General features: G+C 36.0%; 1 protein-coding gene across 1 annotated transcript; it reads right to left on the minus strand.

Moving 5' to 3' along the window:
• Positions 1–288: 288 nt before the first annotated feature.
• On the minus strand, positions 289–8,789 carry LOC145787788 (uncharacterized). Its single transcript, XM_082599615.1, has 13 exons — positions 7,708–8,789; positions 7,454–7,579; positions 7,028–7,240; positions 6,778–6,861; positions 6,270–6,379; positions 6,098–6,174; positions 5,692–5,891; positions 4,538–4,750; positions 3,755–3,935; positions 3,080–3,209; positions 2,407–2,596; positions 1,947–2,111; positions 289–1,430 (listed from the first exon to the last, which is right to left on the minus strand). The coding sequence occupies exons 1-13, from the start codon at positions 8,611–8,613 to the stop codon at positions 1,248–1,250; spliced, it is 2,778 nt and encodes a 925-aa protein (XP_082455741.1). The 5' UTR covers positions 8,614–8,789; the 3' UTR covers positions 289–1,247.
• Positions 8,790–24,667: the final 15,878 nt, after the last annotated feature.

Consider the following 24,667-nt stretch of genomic DNA (forward strand, 5'->3'; position numbering starts at 1 on the left):
GGCCTAGGAGCTGAAGTCTTGGTTCAGTTCATAAGAGGGAAAACAAATATTTCTCAATAAATCACAATATTTAATCGATAGATTGAGTTTAACGGACAACTCGAGTTTTAACGCCAAACTATTTCCAATTGTACATCAAGAATTATTTGATAATCAAATATTTCTGATTATCAAATATTTCTGAAAACTTCCTTGGTTTCATATTATCTGAATAGATCAAGAATTATTCTTCAACAATCGATCACAAACTCAATTTCAAATACCTGCCTTTCGATGAAGCAAACGAAATAAAGTTGAAAATCTTTTTTTAATCGAATACAAAACACGAATCAAAAAATCATACAAAAATGGCATTTTAACGTATTTGTTTCAGTGACGTTCATTGCTAAGTTCTGCGTCACATTTTGTCGCATACGTTTCACTGAATGCCACCAGCAACAAAGGCTCATCTGTGATATTATGGTCAACTGAGCCGTGTTGCTGTACAAATTCAACCACTGTTGCTAAAGTTAAAAAAAAACACAATTATTTGCCTCGCATTAAAGCACACACCAGACAGCAAAATCCGTCATTTTTACATTGATTCAACGTCTGCAGACGTTGAATCAATGTAAAAAATGACGGATTTTGTTATCTGGGACGACTACGATAAACATGTAACTCTTATCAACGATTTACCAACAACATACTTTATTATGCTACTTGCCAGTTGAGGGTTGTAACACAGATGAATTGTTAGGCTATATTGAGTAGTGACGAGACAAAGCTGTCATTATAAATTGGCTATAAATAAGCTGAGGCTTGGTGGTGGTGCTAAAATTAACCTTAGTCTGCATATAAAGTATACCTTGCAGCATAATATGTACGTCTTAAGCCTTTGTGGTTTTGCCATGTTCTTTTGTTGTTGCTGCATTCTATTTTAACAAGATCGTTTTTCTTCCATTCGGAAAAAAACAAATAAATAAAGTCTCAGACAGAAAAATCCGTCATTTTTCTGTCAGGGGTGCTGCTTATCTTCATATGAACATCGAGACATCACCATATTATTGCTAGCAACCGATAATTCTAATACCAAGGTAGTTCAAAAAGCAAACAGTGCCACTAATATCTGCCGATGAATACATAAGGCCTTTGTGATATGGCACTACGCGTACTACGGACCGTCCAATGTAGTTTAGCAACGTTGTATCAACGCAATATAACCGAACTGATTCTAAACGAGCAGCAAGAATATCCTGTCTTGGCTGTTACGACTTTTCAGTTTTGACTTTTGAAAAATTAACAGTCATGTTAGATTCGTCCTGGTCCATGGACTGTTGAGCGGACTGGCTCATTCGGGGGACGATGATGGCAATGCCCCCGGCCCGCTCCAGGCGGTAATGGTTGGGGTCGTACGACCGCCCCAGGTCGTCACGTAAAGATGAAAAAACCTGAAAGCATAATAAAAAGTAATGATGTGTTTTTGTACAACGTTACAAACATTGCAGATTCGGATTGCTCTCGGCATTTTACAAAGCAGACAGACCTAGAGTGTAAAAATGACGGATTTTGCTGTGGGGAGTCAGAGCTGCCAAATACATTATTATCTTAAACTTTTTTAAAAAGGAATTCTAGAAAAGGTTTTGTTAAGCATAATTTCGAAACAGTCGAAAGCCACAATTTTATGGAGAGTGATGTTTTTCGCACTAAATTAGACGCAAAAAATTTCTTAAACTATCTGGATTTATTACATACCAGTTGAAACTATTACAAAGTTAACAGAAAGTTATGCTTGACAGCCGACCCCGTTTTGTCGGACCGACCAGCTCATTGACTACTATTCTTGATTCAACGTCTGCAGACGTTGAACAAATGTAAAAATGACGGGTTTACTGTCCGGGAAATGACGTTAAGATTTTACCAGGGAGAGGCAATATCGTTGAACACAGCAAACCCAAAGCACCCACCTCCTGGTACAAGGTATTGTATCGTGCTTTCAAGTCTTCCTTCTGCGCATTTAGAAGACTCTGTTCGTCCATCAGTTGATGCTTCCGTGTCCGCAGTATGTCAACGCTTTCCTCCATGTCATTTATCGTCTCCATCTTACGCTTGCGACAGTTTTGTGCTGCAACCTGCAAAAAAGACGGATAATGATGCAATTTCAACTTTACTTTGAAACGATAGCATTCCAAGCTTGTGAAGCGTTGTAGTTTTGTATGATGGCGACGTTTAAACGATGTTGGTTATTCCCCAAATGAGATGCAATCTGGAATCACTGTCTTAAGACTTTGACTTACTTCTGTGACTCAAAAACAACGTTAATACACATAAAAATTATCCGCAAACGTGTAATAAGGGGAGAAAAGCACTACTCAATGTTGTTCTATTGGTATAATGCAGTATAAGGCAATGCAACAATGAAAATACCTTGTTTTTTCCGCGACGCCGAATGTCTTTGACCAACTCTTGTTGAGCAGAAGTGAGTGATGACCTCAGCAACATCTCGTTGTACTCCTCCACGGGGGAGGAGATGATCTCCTCCATGGAATAAGGAAGGTCAAGTTCGCGCGCTTTTCTTTTGTCACGTGATTCTCGCGGCTGATTAGGATCAGGCTTCCTATTGGACAGCAAGATCATAATCAGATACTACATAAGACATTTTTTTTCTCGGCCATCAAATCAGCGCATTTTTAAATTGATTCAACGTCTGCAGACGTTGAATTAATGTAAATAGGGCTTGACTTGCTAGTTGTGTTTCGTAAGACGATGACATGATTGCGAATAAGTTTACTTGAATGAAACAGCACTTCTTTTTCAAAAAACACGTTAAGGCAGAGAAAATCACATTAGCGACACTTAAAACCCTTTAAGCAGACTATAACTTAGCTTCGGTAACTGAAACTACCCATGCATAGTAGCATACAAGAGATTGAGCATTGAGTAAGGGTAAACTAATAAACAAATAGCTTCACGTATCCGGACAGCAAAATCCGCTAGTTTTACATTGATTTAAGGTCTGCAGACGTTGAATCAATGTAAAAACGACTGATTTTGCTGTCTGGAAATTGACAAACGGTGCCTTTTTGCATTCAAAACTCACTTTTTGTTCGTTTGCTTCCGCACCCCATCGGTTCCATTGTAGGTGTGGTTGTGGTTGATCGACTTCAATGTTCGCATGTCGACACTTCCACCATTGTTGTTCAACTGCTGCCCGCCGTTGGAGTACAATCCTAGAAGGTTATTCAAAGTGATGAAGCGCACTTTTCGTTCACACTAAAACAGTTTACACTCCTGCCTAAAGAGCGAGTTGTTTTTTTTGTTTTTTTTATGTATAATTGACGTGCTTCGGTGTTGAAGTGATCAAAAGCCACAAATTGTATGTGAAAGTTATCGTGGAGAAAAAAGCTGAAAAAATTACGACTTTAATTTAATTCTGCTGTGCTATAGCATTGAAAAAAGAATTTAAATCCCGACCAAACCCACAAAAAATCAAGAGCTCAAAAACATAGCGCAGTAAAGAAAAGAGGTGGCCTTCTGTTGTAATTGCTGTAAATAAATCCTTTCGACGATGGATTATGATGATGATGAAATCCAATAGATGCTTCTGTTAATGAGCTATGTGTTCCACAAGGAGAAAAGATTAAATGACTTAGCCCTGACTGATAAGAAGTAGCAGTGCGATGCAAATTATACAACTAAAACCTATTGACTCACTTAAATAGAAGAAGAGGTATTCAAGGTTATCATAATCATTGTAAAAGCACTTTTGTCTCACCTCTCGGACTAAGCTCCAAGGACACTCCGGAGTCCGAATCACTGAATTCGGAAATCGCATTGACATCCAGAGTGCTCCCAGCTGGATGGTGATTTTTGGAGGAGTTGGAAAGGGATGGAAATGAAGATGACGAAAGCGATGCGGGAGGTTGTAAGGCAGGAGGATTGAAGTAAGTTCCATTCTAGAAAAATAAATCTGAACTTAGACGACAGCAAGAGGTTCGTTTAAGAACCAAACATTCTCATTCAACCTGCATGTGGGTGAAAAACTAAGAGTTGCTTTCTAATTTTGAAAATATACCGTTCAACAAGAGGTAAACAGGGGGAGCAAAGTATGGTACGAAAAAAAGTGTTTTGAAACACAACGCAAATAACAAATGGCAAACAAAAATAGCATTAAAACACTGAACTAATACTGTAGTACACTTTGGCAGGACTTGTAGTACCAAAGTTAAGCCAATGAAAAATAAAAGTTAGTTTGATATTGTATCTTAGCTATGAAGGTAAACTGAGTATCAGCCTACAGAAATAACAAATAACGTAATAATTGACAGGTATCTGTTTCGTATCAGCAAAATATGAATTAAACCAGGCTGTCGCATGTCACAAGTGATCAATTTAAACGATAGGTGACTGATTCTTTTGAGCAACTCGCTTATCTGTAAAACAGTATCCAGAAACAAGCACAGGAAGACAGAAGTGATGACCTAATCGAATTTATTCAACAAAATAAACAAAAAACAGAATGTGGTACTCTGAGCAAGATAGAACCAGACAAATTTACCATATTGTTGAATGGGGACACTGTAGAGTTGAACGACGCAAGATGGGGTACATTTGAGGTACTTTCGACCGGTTTCAAGTTTAGGTCAAAGAACCCCTGTCCCGGTTCAGACAGTGACGACAACATGGAGCCATTGCTGTAAGTGGATGGTTGCCTGGCGTTCGTATCCACAAGGGTCAGGTTGCTCAAACCGCCGAAGCCATAATTAGATTCCTAGAAGAGAAAACAGTGCTTTAAAAATTTGACTTGTCAAGAGCTCCAATCGGAGACAAATTTTATCTATAAATGGGAATTACTGAAGTTACTGAAATTACTGAAGAATTGTTGGATATGCTAGAGATGAGAGAGACCATAGACCAACTGGCAAGGGCAAATGGAGTAAGATGGTATGAACATGTGATAAGGAGGGAGGAAGGAAGTTTTCTTAGAAAGGCACTAGATCTAAAGGTGGATGGGAAGAGGAAACGCGGTCGTCCAAGAAGAACGTGGAAACAACAAGTGAAGGATGAGTTTAAAAAAGTCGGACTGAAGGAGGAAGATGCAAGGGACAGGGTGAAATGGAGAAAAGGGATTAAAACAATTGCTGCGCGGAAACAATCGGCCACCCCCACTAGTGGGGAACAAACCGACGATGGATTATGATGATGGGGTCCAGTAAATTTACTGAAGAAAAAACAGACTGATTGTACATCATGATAAATGCTCACAATTTAGTTTAAAAGAACAAAATATGATGGGGTAATTTAACTTTAGATCTTTGGCGAGAGGTAAACTAGAAGATAAAATATGAGCACCTCCAATTAAATAAAATGTAATAGATACTTAAAAACTTGAACACAGGATGCTTTCCCAAACAGCAAATCAGCCGTTATTTCATTGATTCAATGTCTGCAGACGTTCAATCAACGTAAAAAACAGCTGATTTGCTGTCTGGGATTCACATCAAGAATCAAGATCAAACAAGCTTTAGATGACAAAATCAGCTAGAAAAATCCATCGATGTATAGAGATGTTATATTGACATAAAAATGAAGCATTTTATTAGCTGGGTAAACAATTTTCTTATTTTATGCTGATTACACAAATCAATTTGCTGGAAATTAGAAGCAAAATTAAACAACAACAAAAAGCAAAATTAAAGAAAAGTTAGCTACCTCTCGGTCAGGAGAAGTGGTGTTTGAAGCAAAGCCGGCATCCATTGGAAGTCTATATTCTGAACTTGGTGTGAAAGACATGGCATCAGTTGGTGGAGTGTTTAAAGAAGAGTTCAAATTAGTCGATGGAAACCCACCAGAGACATCATATGGTTGAGCTGCGGGTGGCATAACGATGGGTGAACCACCATATGTATCATCTAAAAAGCAAAAAGGTAATAAACCGCTGAGTTATACATGCGCCGTACTGATGAGAATTAGTTTTAACCCAAACCTATTGGTTGTAAAATAACATCAGTGCAATGTCTCTTCATCGAGATTTTTAGCCACTTTATCAGTTCTTTATTTTGTTTTCAAATATTTTCGTCATGCACCATTGCACCTAAATATGAAAACACAAATGTACCCAGATGATTTGGCTGAACAAAAAGATCCAGTGGTTGTTCATTTGTTGTAACGTTGGGTTGTAGACTGGATGACGGTCTAAGTGTAAAAAAGAAGTGTTAATGTCACTCACGCAAGTAAAGAGAGTACAATTCAGAAAACTATGCCACTAAAATAATGGTTGGCTAACCTACCTGAGATCTGTATCATTGTAATTTTGCAGCAACGGCTGGCTGTCTTCTGCTGTAAAGTTTAAGCCAGCAAGTTCTGATATATTTGCAATTTGTTGCCACAAATCGTTGTTCTGAAACATAAATCAAATGTTTTATTCTTACTACCTCTGCAAGCACTTTAACTTCCATAAAAAATACACTGCTGGAAATAGTTTAAATCTGCTCTACCAGATGGTTGGTAGCCTAATAGGAAGTATAACGAGGAAGAAATTATATGACATTAAAATACAAACATCTCATTGATTTCCGAGTCAGCCAGCTAAATGTATTGCATAATGCATAAAGACAGGAAGAATCAAAATGCCTTGTTCTTATAAACTACATGTAGATAATCACATAGTGAGTATTTCCATAAGGTATTTGTAAAATCGACAAAAGAGAAGCATTTCAAACAACAAATGAACAGTTAAGACTACTCGCATGATATCTAAAGTGGCAATCATTTGTCTTCTACAAAGTTGAGACTTACAATCTGTGTTGGCACGGCGGTTTCATTTTCATCAAGTAATGACGATAAATTTCTAATTGTGTTGGTTTGATTGTCCAGTGCAATCTGTGATACAAAACAAAATTGACGTATTGGAAAAAATAAGGACCATTCAAAACAGGAACCTGGGTACTTGAGTTCATGTTACATTGTTACATTACTTACATAACATGAAAAGACCAATGACAAATAATACTTTTTGAGTTTATTGGCAAAATATGACATAACAAACCTGATTTTGTAGATTCTGCGGTTGAATGTCATCGAGAGAGCTTTCAAGCAACTGGAAGCACTCTTCAATGCTTAAAGTGTTATTTGTGTCAGCTGGATTGACCACTGAGTGTGAGAGCAGTGATCCTGGAGTGTTAATACTAGTAGACAGTTGCGAAGCTGCAACCGGAATGTGCTCGCCTGTTTCACCATCAATTATGAAATCCATAACCTCCTAAAACAATAGGTTATGTTTACAGTTATATCAATCAAGATGCAGTATTGCTCTTAAGCTGTGGAAATATCGAATAATGTGGCAAAAACACCAGAATTGAGTGAAAATAAAATAGTATTATATCAAATAAATTCTACTGGTCCTCTTACAAAAAAGTACACCTGCACAGAACAGAAAACTTGCTGTTGATTATCGTAATACTGTATGTCATACCTGCGTATCATTTTCTTTTGAAATTTCATTCATATCATTCGATGATTTTGTAAGGTCATGTGCTTGTGGTAAAGTGTATCCAAGATCAACATCTTGCTGGTGCAACATGTGCATCAGGTCTGCATTCTGAAAAACAAAACAGAATTAACAAACAATCCAATGTAGTTTTGTTCAAAGGACAAGATGAAGTCAAATTGATTGCAAAAAGCAATGTAAAATATAAAGCAAACTAAAAACTGGTTAGAAAACTGCACCTCAAAAGAAATAAAATTGACGTTATTGTCTTGGTTTGGAAATAATAGCTGTTCTTCATGGCTTTCACTGTGTGGTGAATCACTGGTTGCTACCAACTTGACTTCTAAAGCTTCCAAAAGTTCAATTCCACTTTCTTCACTGATTTCAGATGTTGTTCTGAGACGAGCATCAGGGAGAGAATTCATTTCAATATCATCAAGACTTCCGATATCAATGTAATCCGGATTAGAACTATTATTTTCAGAGCTGTTTTTTCCTTGTTCTTTGGTAGCATTATACTCTGTGAGGTACTCTCGCCACCGAACATCATCAGCATTATTATATATTTCTTCACTATTTTGTGAATTAGATAAAAGTTCAGAAAAGTTACTGTGTTCATTGAGTGACATGGTGTCAAAAATGTCGAGTTGTGATGTATTTGAAGAATCAAAAATATTTCTTTCAATTTCAGTGTTGGAAGAAACTTGTGCTGTAGCATTGTTCCAAACACTAAGTTCTGTGGGTGCGCTTGCAACTTCATTCTCAGGGAATTGTAAAATCATAGCAGTGATATTTCGACCAGAAACGGTGTCATTGTTGGTTGTATTTTGAATATGTTGGATAACTCTAGGAATCCTGCTATGCGCATCATCCATAATTGTTTGATAATCATTGTGCAAACTGCTATAATCTAGAGCTGACAACTTTAGATTCAATAAATCATCTCCAAATTGATGAGGATGCAATGCAGAGGGAAGAATGCCAACAATAGGGCCACCGTGAGTTAGTAATTCTTCAAAAGAATTTTGAGAAGGTGAAAATACATTGTCTATGTCTATTTGGCGAAAGAATGCCAATAAAACTGCAATGTCTAAAAGATATAATGCTGGGTTTTTCTTCATTGCCCAGCGTCTCCCAACTTCCATTGTACCGGTAAATAGTATTGAAATGCAATTAAACTATAGAGCGATAATATCAATCAAATAAAGACAGGTAGCAGCCATGTTGCAAATGCTTAACTAAAAGGCAATTCAAAGCAAACAATTCATTGCTAGCAACAGAGATAATCGCTGAAATAGTAATCTGTGGTAAACACAAGTTTGTTAAACGTACAAGTTCCATACTTCATCAGGTCAATATTTTTTAGAAAATTTAACAAGCAATTTAGGTTATAACACAAAAACCTTTTCGCACTTTTCATATTAAAACTAAGGCCCTAAACCTTATAATTTCAAAATACTACAAGCAATTGACAACGCGAAGTATCTTGAAATAATAGTTGATAAACCTAACCTCACTCTAGGGTTAGGGTTATCAAATTTAGATTAGGGTTAGTCACACTTATTTTGTGGTGGCCCATTAAATTTCAATGATTAGTTCAAAAGGAAAATTTTTAAATGTTTGCGGAAACTCCGATCAGCGACATCAGCTTCGTTCTATTTTTTTTCTCAATCTTTTCAGATGACTACTTAAGTGTTTAGAGGATGAAATAGGTTGCGTCTATACTTGTGCACTATTACGGTACATTTCAAATGTTTGTGCAATAATCAAACTTTCTTTTTGAACCAAGCTTAGATGTGACTTAGGTGAAACTATTTAGGCTATTGTTTCATCATACGCTATGGTATGTTTATTGTTGATAGTAGTGACTTGCAACTTAAACCGTAAGGCCAACTGTTAATCAACACACAACAGAAAAATTACTTCCATTTCTTTGCTGATAATCTGCTTTCCCTTCAATGGCATCAAATGAATGGAAAAATTCTCTCTTGCAAAACACACCAACAATCGGAAACTTCTCCCTGTTTATCTTGGTGACAGGGGCTGCATCAGTGGTTTAAAAACTCTACAAGTATGCAAAACTGCCAGGATTAAGCTTTCAAAGAAGCTTTCCTGGTCCAAAAATTCAATCAATCAATCTGAATTGTTTCTAACATTAGGGTATCAAACTCTTGAATTTTAAAGATTTTTATTTGTCTTAGCTTTTTTACACAGAAATACATAATAAATTGTGAATAGCTAAATTTCATATGAAATTTCCCATATAAAGTGTTTCTTATATCGCCATTACTTCACTGACAAGTCACAATTCTGATTTTAAAAATTTGAACGAGGCTACACTAGACTATTCTTAACTGGATGTTATGTAAGTCTTATAACTTGTCTACAAATTTTCTTAATACAACAATAGTAGGCTTTTTACCAACAATAAATTATCACATCACTATTCCACTTTCACAATGCTTTATCATCCAACTCTTGCGCTAACTTGGACAATTTGAACAACTGATCCCAAGACCAAACACAAACAGAATGACAAGGAAAAATTGAAACCGCTCAACCATGCGATCACATGGCGAACAAAGAACGCTGACGTCAGACACGATCTTTCGAGAAGGACGCCAGTTTAATAGCTGACAGAAGCCATATGGCTTTCGCATAATTGCTCACATCTTCCAAAATGATACATTTAAATGATTCAACTGCGCAGACCAGATGGTAACGACAAGTGAGTGCACTATTTACCCCAAAACTTTTGGTTAAACGCCAATGGTGATAAATCAGGGTGTTTAAATAAAGGAATTGAATTTTGGCTATGTAAAACCTAGATGTCGTAAAATGTCAAGAAAGTTTTTTCTTTGCTTATAAAATAAATGCAAATTTTCTTGGAAAACTAAAGTGGAACAACTAACTCAATTTCTAGGCTACATACATGTCTCTTCACTGTTTCCACTCTTTTGCATACCGGTATGTGATTTGCAGTGTTCTGTAAGCTACATTGTCATAAAAAATGCTCATTGCTATTCCGTAAATGTCAAATAAGTTACTTGTCATAAACACAGGAGACTACCAACTATACTACTTACGACTACGACAATTAAAAACAAGTAGGCCAAAATTAAATGTCGGTTGGGCTTGCACTGCAACATAGGCTATCATGCAAAATACGATAACAAAATATTGGGGTATGATCCAGCCTCATGTCTGGTTGCTATAAAGACTTAGCTTTCAAATAAAGTGGACAGGAATCATATAAAGCAAATCTTCAGGTTTACTTTTTGGCATGCGCTTTATATATAACCTATGGGCTATGGATATTCATTTGACAAATTCGATTTTTTAAAAAGTCAAGAAGTTAGAAGCTATTTTTCGTAATTAAAATGCTCGGTAGACTAGCCTATTCAACAATCAATTTAAAAATCATAGGCATACATGTTGTATGTATATTATTCGTGAAGAGGACATTTTGTGATGTTGAAAACGTTCGATACTTAATTTGTTGCGTAGTTTTGTGTTTCTATATGTAATTAACTTGAAGATGTTAAACTTGATCACGTTACTCGGCTTCGTATGCCTATGGTTCAACCAGAGTTCAACAAGACAAACTCTCTACCGAAGCTCTATCAATTTAAGAATGCAGATGAACTTTGTACATAGCCCTATGCGCAAGTTCAATTTCATGAATATATGCATTGTCATGTCATTCTATTCTGTCGATTAATTCTCGTAAGGCAAATATTGACCGACTTTAGGTTATTAAACCAAAATTAATAATTTACTAAATCCAAACCAGTTTAAACCGGCAAACTTTGACTTATACAGGACTGTTTGGCATAGGCTAAATTTTCTGTCAGTTTATCTTCACATTATATTACACTTGTGGACACATGCAGGGGAGGAGGTTAGATAAGTAAACGTGAAAAGGGAGAAAATCTACTTTGCCATCAATGGTTGTTATTGTCCTTTCACCGAGGGACTTCTGTCAACACGTTTTTTATGAAAGTCTTATGATACCGGCCGGAAGAAAAATGTGCCAATCACAAATGGTAGAGTATGAGCAGGATGACCTACGTTTGTAGACAAAACAGGTCAATCTGTAAGCCTGTGATCGTTTTTGAGTAAATTTGACGTTGCCCGATAGAGAAGAGGTAGGGGTCGTAACCTTGTTCAAATATCACGCCATAAAAGGCTTGTTCATTTCTCATCTAGTCAAAATTATGAGACCTTGCAAACTTTAGAATTTTGTGGGTTTGATCAACATTACATGGTTGAAGTTTTTGAGAACATTATTGAAAATTTGACACATTATATAATAAAAATTCAAAAATGTCAGACCAATAGTAATCAATTGATTATCAACTTTCTATTATTGTAGGCTCCCTATTTATGAAAACTGACTCATATCAAAAATGGGACATTATCGTAAAGTAAACGTTTTGTTGCAGCATTAGAAAAAATGACCTCTTGAATTTAAATTCCAACCAAAGATTGCAAATTTGCGTTCTTTGGTCTACGTTGCATTATTCAGCTATACGGGACCAAACAAAAAGTTAGAAAGTGTTTAAAAAAAAAATGTTTCTTGCACCATGGAAACACCGAGAATGCAAGAACCCCCTGTGCTCCAACCCTACATCAGAGACGGCATATACTACAAAGAAAAATTTTCAAGTTTCGCACATTGAAATCTATGAAAATTCTATTATTGTTTCTTAATATTTGTTTTGTAGTAGCCTACTAAGCTACACGACACTGATATTTTTAACTCACCTGTACATTGATGAGATAATCCGTTGCCATTTTCAAAGCTAGTTGCTTCTGAAATGCAAGAACTGAGGATTAACAAATAACATAGAACAGCAGTTCACAAACTGACCCTTATGAAAATGATTTGTTGATTGGACATTTCCTTGCTGCAATTTGACTGACAAATAGTTCAAGAACACGTTAAAAAGTTACATTGCTGCAAATGTGCAGTGTGGCTACTTTTACAGTGGCCATAGGTGGGCGGAAAGAAAAAAACAATAACTTTTTGTCGTTTCTCAGCCTCGTAGTAGAAGATTGAGGTCAAAATTTGATGAAAAAACAAAAAACGTTATTCTTCGTGTCCATTTTCGGACATATCCTTTATTGTCGTGCCCACACAAGTGCTCTAGATTCTAGAAAGATGCCAAAACGACAGTGACTTGGACTAAACACTTCGCCCCTCGAGAACAAAGCATTTCTGCTCATTCTGTGGCTACGTAGTCTTCATTAGAGCATAAATTTTGTGTATTTGTCTCCAAAAGTAAATCTTAAATCACCTTAAGTAACTTTATCTTGAAGAAGTCTAATATTCTAAGCCCAATCTATCAATACAATTTCAGTATTTTAGCGATTGCAAATTTTCTTTGTTTGTAATCTGAAGTTAATTTTACAATAAAAAAAGACTTTCTACTATCTGACAACGTTTATTCAACCTTTATTCAAGTGATAAAAGAACTAAATCATTATTAACAGTTAATCGCATTGTTGAACATCACCTACAGTGCTATAAAGCTCCATGATCAAGTCCAGCCAACGACAACTGGTCATATAGTTCTTGATATATTAGACTTGGTTAGTGCAATGTTTTCTTTGTTGCTGCCGTTGTTTTTAGAATATTCACTCAAAGACTGTGGCAAATACAAATAACATAAAAATTTAACCTTTTTATAACAACCTAATTGCAAAGCGATGTTTTCATAATGATTTATTTTTATATGATGAATCAAAATTTATTGCCGAACGATATGGTGGCATAGGAAATGGTAGCAAGAAACACGTTGGGGAGGCAGACTTCAAAAGAATTACAAAATGTGCCCAAGAAAAATCGTGCCGCCAACCGGAAATGAGTTGTTTGTGTTTTAAGTTGTCTTTCTGCAATTTGTTGGGAGTCAGAAATAGGGATCATCAGAACTAAAAATTGAGTTTATGACTCTCAAATCAAAAATTAAAAGTGTCACTTCTCGTACGTAAAAGTGCTGATTCATTGATTTTTGTCATACCAGAAATAAAACTGCAGATAAACAAAAGCATTCTAAACTAAAAGTGCTTTCATTAAAGTAACGACGACAGATCAATTTAATTTCAAAAGCTTAAAATTGCCTGCTATCAACTGTTGCTAAAAAATGGCACAACTTTATGAAATTTAAGGTACTTTCATCAAAATGTGATGAGGAACTACATTTCAAAACATATTCGTTAATTCGCCGACTGATTACGCAAAAAATTTCACACAAGCCGACATATAATCACTTTGAAGTTTTACATGTAGCAGAAAATAGCTTAGAACTCCCCAGACAGAAAAACATGCTTAAAAAAGTGTATTTTAGTCACAATGACAGAGTCCACGTAAACCGCCGAAAATTGCATCATGGTGAGAAATACTGTACAAAACTTTTTCCCGAACTAGTCCAAAAAAATTGACAACTTCTTCAACATCACTGGTTTAATTAATGTTATATTATGTTGAAATCGAGGGAATTGAAATTAGTTCATTTTGGGTTAATGGGCCTCAAGGCAGCAAAACACCCGTTTGTTGAAACAAGTAAAAATCAAAAATACCTACTTCAATTTATTTATAGCAGACTTTATGTGACAGGAATGTTTGCGGTTGGTGATATAACAGTCGCAGAGTAAATCCCAAGACTCCTAAACATGGCCGACTTTTTCATGAAGAGATTTTTTTATAAACTTTTTGTCAACAATCGAAAGAAAAAAACTTCCAGTAGTAAACAAAAATGCTGCACGAAAAAAAATCATACGTGGACGATTTAAATGAAATAATAACAAGTTTACTTTAGTTTTTTACCGATATATTTCATAAATTTTTTTAGCAACGTGGGGCCCTCTCGTTTAGGGGCCCCGGTGCAATGCACCAGCCGTTGTTGCGGCCATGCGCGTAATAAACGTGATGGAAAATCACAATGTAATTTTTTTAGCTGATGTCATTTGCTGACCTAGACGAACTATGCTGATGACTTGCAGATTAATACGTTTATGCGCAACTGTGTTTTACAACTTCCACCATGACTCAGCAAAAGCGAGTAAAAGCTTGAATTAGAATCGGACTGTTTCCCAGACAGCAAAACTCGTGATTTTTACATGGATTCAATGTCTGTAGACGTTGAATCCATGTAAAGCTGACGGATTTTACTGTTAGGGTTCATGTTTCATTCATCTACCTTGTTGGCCTCTTGGCACAAAGAAAAAGCAATCACGAAGTCCCGGTTCATCGTTTTCACCCAACAAAACAACATGAAGCGAAACCGGCGTCAGCGCCCTTGTCAAAACGTAAAGCAATATTGTACCGACGCTGCCGGAACAGTATTGGAGAAAAGAACTTCGAAAAGTCTTGTGATCGCTTTGTCAAAGATGTCACTCAGACAATGCAACGCATCAATCATCTATGTATGAGCAGATAAAGGGGTGATTGTGCTGGTCGAGCAAACATTTCACGTGCCTTGAGAGCCGGTTTTGAATGATAAGATATTGGGAGAAAATTGGACGACAATTGAACAGGAAACTCATGTACATGTGTTTGTCACACCTTTTCATAAAGCATAAATCCGTTGTTAAGAATGCATTACGCATCAATTGCGACTGAATGTTCTATCAATGGTGAATTGAACTAAACATCCTACTATTGGTGAAACAGGCTGCCAAGAGTACGTTATGGTACTTTTTATCCTTTGTAATCTACTTAGACTACATTCTTAAGTAAAATGTATGGAGAAGCAAAACGATTCATATTTTGAATTTTTGAGATTGTTTTTGTTATTTTTGTGTGTTAAACTTCCACCGGTGGCAAACAAGCTGTAAATAGAATAAAGAAGTTATTTAAAATAGTCGTCAAAAATAGTCTCACGTTAAACAGCCTGGAATAGAATTTTCACTAACTCGTTTTTCTTAATTGTGATTTTCTTTATAAGTTACATCATATATATTCAGCCTACTACTAACTTACTACTCTCTAAAACCTCTACAGTCTGTTTCACCCTGGAAGGGGGATCATCAGAAGGTCATTGTTCAAATAGAATATAAGCTATATAAGTTGTTGAGAAGTTACATAATGAAAAACTAAGAACTCTACATTCAATGACATTGAACAGACATTGAAGTACTGTAGGTTTACTCTTGTTCTAAAAATACTGCATATGAATACTACTCACTTGCAATGGGTAATTTGTGTTTTGCGTGTAGTTTCTGTGACCGTTGTTATGCTGTCTTTGAGTATTCAGTTATTCTTTTTACCCAACAAATTAGTACGTCACTTACTTTTTTCTGCAATTATCCCAAAAATGTACCAGCAAAATGTGACATATCTAAGATCGATTTAGTATTTTTAATAAAGTGATTAAAAAACTAGTGTTTCATGCCGTGGGCTACTGCACAAGCATTGATAGGCTATATTTCAAAATTTCTTGTTTAAATAATTCATGTCATTTAAGGAATTTATTTAGCCTACATTGGTATAGGCTAAAATTTAATGCCAGGGGCTACTATAGGTTTTGATTTCAAAAGTTTTATGTTTAAACCGTGGCGGTTTAAACTCAAAGTGGAGAGCTACGCCAGTTTTTATGCCTGTTCAAATTCTAGTTTTAATTGAATAAATATAAGTCTGACCTCAAGTTCACTTTAAACTTCTCTATTCTCTGTCTATCTCGGCAATGTTGGTAGTATGTACATGACACCGTAATAGATTCAAATAATTAAGATTTTTTTAGCTTCAGTTCAAAGCTCTGACTCGACCAAACGATGTACCGGTAGCATTCTAATGTTAGACGCAGCTGCATGCTCTTAAGCGGTGTCGAACCGGTGCTCTTTCGAGTGGGTACCACGGCTTTCACCGGTGACAAAGTGATTGCTGTCTGTTGCGTTGCATCTCTAATTACATTGTGGACGCAAAATAAAATGCTTGTTATTGCTATCGCCCTACGCCGCAAAAACTTTCTGGTAGGCTGAATGAAGCTTTATTTTTGTAGTTTTGATAATCTGTAATGAGCTTGCAGAGCTTTTACTGTTACTGTACCGTATTATAAGAAATTTCACTTATTTGCCAAAACATGTCTTTTTTTCTGACTAGAATAAGTTTAAACACAATGAACTGTAGCCTCAAAACAATAAATTATCTTACTGGCAGATTTAATCTCCTAAAGTCTACAGTGCTACGCGGTCGGGTTTACATTCACAAATATCAAATGATAAGCTTACTAACCTTGTAATCACAGCGTATGCCTACCTACCTGTAAGCTTTCTGCCGTCCAATTCATTATTTACTGTTGAAGATTGATATAAGAATACTATGAAAAGGTGACCTTGTAAAAGACAATTGCAATTGATCACCCATGGAACTATGTATTTTGAAATTGAACTTTTCGAGATGCGTTACATTCCTTAGATAGAAACTGAAACTTTCTGTGTTTTCAGCTTACACAGACAAGAAATTCTTCAGATAAAATGCAAACCTTTACCTAAGTCGCTTCTCACGCCACAATTTGTGAAATACCGGCAGGTCTCTAACTGAAATAGAACATAGAAAATGTTACCAAAATAATATTGATGAAGTTCTGCGTCTTTATCGAAAAAGTCAGTCATTTTCACATGCAAAAGTCTCTCGAAATGCAGGAACACGTTCGCTTTAGCTTTGTAGTAACTTCATCCAAACATTACGAGAAGCTGCCTTCTTTGACTGTTGCTAATCCCTCTCACTTTTTGTATTTTTTCTGACACGGCTGAATGACTTTGACGTCACATATCCGGGCATTGGTCTTTTTTCATGCATCATCTTCACATCACATGACCTTCTACCTGATAACAAGCCAAGCACTACCCGTGACTCATCACATTTTGTCTGCTGAGTAACAAAGCTTGAAAAGAGCAAGTAATGAAGAACAAAGTCGTGTGACAACGAACAATACTCGCAGTCGAATGGTCTGATGTCTGTGGCGTAGCTTCTAAGGGGCACGAGGGAGGGGCACGTGCCCCCAATCATTTTTCATTTCGAAGTTGTGGTAATTGTTTTTATTAAAAATAACCAAATTGTTTGCCTGGTAAAGAACCTCATTCAATTTTTAAATTGTTTTTAATAAAATTTGGTTGAAATAAAGTTAAGAAGTTTCAAGGGTGAGGGGTTAGAGGGCTCACGGGTCACTCAAATTGCGTAATTCAAAAAATGATTTGAAAAGTTCCTATTTTCAAAACTAGAATGTAAGTTAAATAAACAGCGGTGACATTTCTAGAATACATCACTAATGGACGAGTTTGTGTTTTTAGAAACATTGTTACTTACCAGGGGGAGGGGTGTAAATTTTAGTTTCAGTTTGAGCCCTAATTTTAGGTTACAGCAGGATATTCTACCAACTCTGGTATCATTTTTTGGACATTTTATCCAAACATTCCATCCGTGGCCTCTTATATGCCACGCTTCACCCTAAAGTAGGGGTGGTTGTGTTCTTTCGTGATGTTTTCGTGTTAAAAGTGATGTTTTGCTTGATTTACCTTCAAACCTATTAAAACATGAAAAAATTAGGGTTTCAGGTTTTTGGCCCCCTAAAGAAAGGGCCAGGAGCCCCGATTCCATCTGGTCCCAAAATAGTTTATTGCTTGCTTCAACTCTAAAATTAGGTTTACATTTGCCTGAGTATAATTTTTTGTTCGTATGCAATGTAGTTAATGAGATATTATAAGTCAAAAGTTTCAAATTATAATAAATAAACAAAGAAATTTTTTAACATTTTTACGATTTTGGTCATCAAAGTTTGAACCTCGCAAACGACACTATATCTCAAGATTAAGAATTAAACTTTGCTCGACTATATGATGTAATTTCTCCAACTGCAGACAACCTATCATCCATATCAACTCTACGAAAAATTGTTTGAGCTCTCAGCCGATTTCATGAATTCATTTGTGAAATCATGCAATAGATTTTTTTATAGGCTACCTGGCAGACTAGTTTTGCAGAATGCAGAGTAGTGGTCTGCTGCTGATTTCCATTTCAAAGGAGCTTGTCAACGAAAGTGAAGTTCATAAAGAATTCTGGCCTTTTAGTAATTCACGAAAAACAAAAAGTTTTTTATAATGGTATTGGCAGTGCAGTGGGAATCTTCGTTATGGCATCAAAACGCAAGTTTCAATTATGACGTCATTTTATGTGACGACAGACACTTTTATGCTGATAAAAAAACGTTATGTACAATATACTTTATGGTTATTTTTAGAAACTATATTATTACAAGGAAACGAAATACTTCCCTTTTGATCTGATAACTTTGATTTTGTTTTGTAGTGTGGTTAGTTTAATGGTGAGTAATTTTAACAAATGTAATTTGAAAAAGTCGGAAGCGTATCTTTGAAAATTATTTTGTACTTAGTTGCCTTAGTACTTAGTTGAGCTAACTGAATTTATACAGGAAAAATTCTTTGTTTGTTTATTATAATATTTAACATTTAATGTAACTTATCTGCTAGGAAAAATGGGTTAGCCTGCAGAAATTGCAATGTATTAAACGTATCCAATAATAACTTTTTCTACCAAAACTTGCAATAATGTTTTTATTAGCAAAATGGGGCACTCCACGATTAGCGGCACCCCGCACTTTAGCTACGGGGGGGGAGGGGCTTAAAGACCTAAAATCTTAATTTTTTGTTTCTCCGTGTTATTATCAAACTATTTTAACACGAAAAAATCGTGGAACCCATTTTTCTGCCACAGCGTTTCTCACTACAACCTCAAAAGTTACTTTTCGGAAGGAATATATTTATGTTGCGCAAAATTGCCTCACGTTGTATGCCATGTAGGTTACGGCATTTCCGCCACTTTTTGTTTATAGCATTTAAAATTCAAATATTGCTTGCTACTGTACTAAAACCCGTCAACATGTTGTAAGATAGGCGCTAACACTTTATCTGATCTGGGCTTTGATATTCAATATGGTAAAGAAGTAATTACGATTTAAAGAAGTGATTACGATTTTTACGCATGCCTACAATGCGACATTTCATTTTGAAAAATTAGAGAGTAGACTTGCACACTAGGTTGATAGATTCAAGGGTATTGTACATCTTTAACCACGCAAGTATTGCATTGACAGCAAGCTGCATATCATTCTTATCAAAGTAGAACTTTGAGTCTTTTGGTTTTTGATAAAATTTTCCATAAAAAATTTTACATTGGAAAATTTTTACTTCATTTATTTAATCATGTTGTAGCCTATGTTGCATCATAAAATTATTTTTTAGACACTGCAGAAAGATTAATGCCAAAGTCCGTTGTGGGCAGAGATGGGCGTGATTTTGATTTTCAAGATCACTTTTTTTTGGTGATCTTGATCAAAGATTACTTTTTTTGTGTGATCTTGATCTTGAAGAACAATAAGATCAAGATCACTTCAAAACTGAAGTTTACTTACTAGATAGAGGCATTTTTTTAGAACTCGCACTGTACAAAGTAGTTAGTGGAAACTACTAACATTAAGCCACTGTTAATATGATAAGTTTTGTGTCCAACAAAAGATGATTTAAAGTCTCCATCTAATCTGTTCAGTGTTGCCACTTCAAAATGGAAAAAGTTTTCTGTGTTGGTCATAATAAAAAAGTCAACTTTTGTGTACTTTATGTTGACGTATAATAAAAAATGATTTAACTTTGTTCACAATTTCCATGTGTGAATTTTAAAGAAATGTTTGCTTTCTTTGACCTAATTTTAGATGTTTCAAAAGTCTAGAATGGCGGTGTTAAAAAATCTGGACTCCAGCCGACTTTGGTCATGTAAAGTGGTTTATTGCAGCAAATCAACCAGACTAAGACTTGTTTAGGGTCTGAGTATTGAGCGGTTTGTCTGACCGCAAACCTCTGAACTTTATTGATAGCAGACAACAGTATCAAGGTTGCCAGATGGATAAATGGTGCAATAAACATTGATATAATACAGTGAAAGTTAAAACTACAGTAGAATTCGCCTATAGTGACTTTGGCTATAGTGACACTTCGCCTATAGTGACACCTGTTGCAAAGTCCCGTTTGCATACGCAACAGTTGAGTAGAATTCGTCTATAGTGACACTTCGGTTATGGTGACGCTTTTTCCGCGGTCCCTTCAGGTGTCACTATAGGCGAATTCTACTGTACTTAGTAACACGAATAAAAACTCCCACATGAACCAGATAAAAATTTGGTAAAAAATGGTGCAGTTCAAAGTTTATTTTTGTTTATTTATTATAAATAAAAAGTATAAAACTAATTGCAAATTTTGCAACTTTTTCAGAACTACTGTAATTAACCTCGGCCTTGGGTGTGACGTTGCAATTCTACGCAAACTACGTCAACATTGATAGGCCTCATAGTAACAGTCACTAATTTATTACAATTCTGAAGCCAGCAATCGAGTAGTTAAAAGTAAAAGTTAGCAATACCAACTATATACCTTTACCCAGGTTGCTTATAGTAATTATTTTTTCCAACATCATTGATCAAAAATTTCATTTATTTTTAAGTACACAAAAAGTGATCTTGAAAGTGATCTTGAGTTACAAGATCACGATCTTGATCTTGATCTTCAAAATCACATAATTTGGTGATCTTGATCTTCAAGATCACCTGTTCTTGGTGATCTTGATCTTCAAGATCACCTATACTGGTGATCTTGCCCATTTCTGGTTGTGGGTCATGCACAAGACCAGGCATACTGTGTTGTAAATTAGTGATTGCAACCACCTACTTGTAGCCTGCTTGTATAAAATAAGTCAGTACGTGCATCTATGGCTATAAGGTCAAGCTGAAGTTCTACATGTGTATAAAAATAAACCAAGCACGAGTGTATTTTAAGGCTCGTATAAGTTAGTAGGCACTACCACTGGTGGGATTATAAGTATTCTCTTCGGGTAAACGAAGAAGTACTAGCCTATAGCCGGAGCGGTATAGTCTCTAAGCACACAAACGAAGACAAGCCTAATTTAACCTTCCTGAACAGCGCACACTGTTCATCACGATTCGTATAGCCTACGCTTGACAAGCGAAGAATTTTGAACTCCGCACTTTCAGAAATTGGTAATCTTTTTAACGATAACAAGCTTACAGGGCCTCTTTTCTGTTTTCCTGGTTTCTTCTGAGAAAACATTGATGACAATATAAAGACATTGTATGCGGAGACAAGAGGAAATTGTTGAGATATGAGGACAATGCAGCTCATGCAGTCAGAATTACAGTTCTGAATGCCTGTTTGTTGTCAATCATGCAAAATACCCCGTCAAAAAGCATTCGAGAGGAAATCATTTCCAAGCACACTGATGGCGCTGGCCCATGACCTTCTTAATATAGGCCATGACCACGGCCTAACTGAAGATGGCTATGCGTTATATAGCCCCCACCCCGGCGCTAACAAAGCGGCGGATCGTGAGCTTGGGAAGTTCACATATCATTTCTGCCAGTCATGTATGTTTAACGTGAACTCATCAGTATGTTTGCAGCCACAGAACAGCAGGTAAGTTTGTATTTGTAAATGGGTATTTAGGGCCGCTGAGAAAAGAATTTAGGCACTGTACCAATGAGATTTTTCCATCCCAAATCGAGGCACGTATCAGCAAAAAGCGTTGTATTGCAAGAATACGAGGTGTTTTTATCAAGTCTTGGGCCCCTTAGAAACATTAAGGGCCCCGAAAATCTTCATTGGCCGAGTCAAAAATACTTCCTGGACCTCCTGTCAACGTTACGGAGAGTATTTGAGGCAAAGCTTGGGAAAGTTTACATTGCAGTGGATATATTGTCTGGTGTTCATTTGATTTGATAGAACACAAGTCGACAACCAATAACTTCACACTCAATATTGCTTGTAAGAAGCATCACGCACCAGTTGTCAGCCTTAACTGTTTAATTAGTTGTTGCACCAGAAGCACAGCAAAGGAAAATCAACCGACGTAATTGAACAAGCCAGCAGATGAAACAGATCACAAGTTGAAAAGGAATTGAGTGGAGAATCTCAGAACAAGGGCCTGGACGAAAATTTCAATTTTTTTACCAATGGTCTAAAAGTTCCTGTCGTATCTTAGAATCAAATATAGAGTTTAATTTGAAACTTTTTGTCAAATAATTCCCTTCCTACCCTATTGAAAAGTGGCTTAGTGTTTTAGTGGTCAGTGCGTTTGCCTCTGAATCGGTAGGCATAGGTTCGATACCCTGTTGGGTCATACCAAAGATTTAAAAAAAGTGGTACTGAATCTAATTCTTGCTTGGCACTGACCAACGAAATGGATTCGGGTAATAATGTACTCAGTTGCGCCTCTATACGGCTGCATTGACAGTCTGCTTTGTAAAGAGCTGAGAAGCAACACATTGTGCGATGGAATAGAGCGCTAGATAAAAATAAGTATCATTATTATTAAAAAGATTTTACACATGGTAGTCAAAAACACCATTTAGTCTTTTCTAAATACGTGTTAGATTTTGATAAGTAGGCTATCCGTTGATATCTCTTACAATGGTTGCTACAAAAGTAGTCATTGTAGCTGAGATCTAAATTTTGTTTCAACTTTTGACGAGATGAAAAGCGTAAACCACTGCATCGACTCAATGCATAGCGAAACAGTCTGCTTTCACAAGCCAAGCTATAGATAGACTGCTCACTCCGATTGTAAATCTATATAATATTTGCCGCGAGATAGCAGCAAAGAACAAGACATAAACCAGAGGCTTTCACTGCAAGGCATTTCCTTGGAATGAACGCATTTTCCTTTGGTGGTGGTATGATGGATAGCATTTCATACAATTCATAGTATTACATTTATATCATACAAAAGCAACATAAAAATACATTTTCCATTTTACTATGATACTACATGTTCAAGCACAGTGCCCCGGATGGGAGAGAGGTAGCATTTCTCTCTAACACCAGTAACGTATCATTATCGCTAGTATGTACGTCCTCGCGTAGGCTATTAACTTTTAATGTTTTAGACCACCTAACATTAACTCATTAACTCACCTAACATTGACCACCTTACTTTAATTATTAACTCATTTGATGATAATATAGCAACTACACCAGAGAAACAAGAAAGTCATCGTGAATATTTCATCTACATTTTTTCAAGCTCAAAAACATTGATTTTCAAGTTCACTGTGTCGTGAAGAACTCATCAGAACTCTACTGCTAATTTGTAGTTACCGCGTGCGTTTGTCCTCATCTGGGAGCTTTAAAAGAAATAAGTTTGATGTTTTAAACACGGTAAAAAGAAAAAAACAACGGACAATGGTCTGGATGCAGATTAAATGTTGATCCAAAGACATAAAAATGAAACTAAAACATCTTTGAAAAAAAAGTATAAAGTTAGTTGGCGCCTTTTTAGTCCCCCCATGCTGCTTCTTTGTCGGTTTGTAATCTTCCACCACTGAAGTAAAAATCTTTCCCAATCCCAACATTATATTTTTGTTTGAAAAAAACATAAAATTTTAATGTTACAATTGTGGCTTTTTGAAATTAAGTTTAGAATTTTTGCAACCAACGGTTGCACTTACATCAAACAGATGTAAACCTACGTAGCCTACATGCTTTTAATATTTGGAATAACCGCAAGACCCTACTGCTGCAGTATAATAAATTCTAAAGTCTTATAATGTGTTATAAAAATTTTATTACTTCAGCTTCCAAATCAGAAATATAATTTCAATTTTAATACAGCTGAAGTCACTTTTAATAGAAATGAAGCTAGCCTTTTATCACATAAATTAAATGCAGTTGCATCTTTCCTTAATAGTGTCAAAATTTATTTTTATCAGCCAACGTTTTATAACCAACATAACTTCAGAAGAATTAAAATTTTTGATGCACCGTTTTTCTCGAAGCAGATATACTGTATGAGGTTAGACATTCTCTTTCAAACCGTAAAAAATTTTTGAAGTCATGCAGTTTGTGCAGTTTTCACTTTGTGTGGAGCTACATGTCCTTGAGAAGTTGTGGATCTTTTTGTTTTCTTCATTTAAACTTTTATAGCTGAATCAATTTGGATTTTTTTTGGACCCTTCTCTTGCATCATGGGCCAATCTGACAAATGTTTATAGGTACACCACCTCCTCTTTTTCTCACAATGCTCATAGATGACTACAAGACAAACCCACAACTTCACTGAGACGATTTGATGATAAACCAAAATCTGGACTTGTGTTGGTTGGTTTTGCAGCCTTGTGC

This window comes from Aplidium turbinatum, chromosome 18 (genome assembly GCF_918807975.1).
Source record: "Aplidium turbinatum chromosome 18, kaAplTurb1.1, whole genome shotgun sequence".
In the NCBI taxonomy this organism is placed as follows: domain Eukaryota; kingdom Metazoa; phylum Chordata; class Ascidiacea; order Aplousobranchia; family Polyclinidae; genus Aplidium; species Aplidium turbinatum.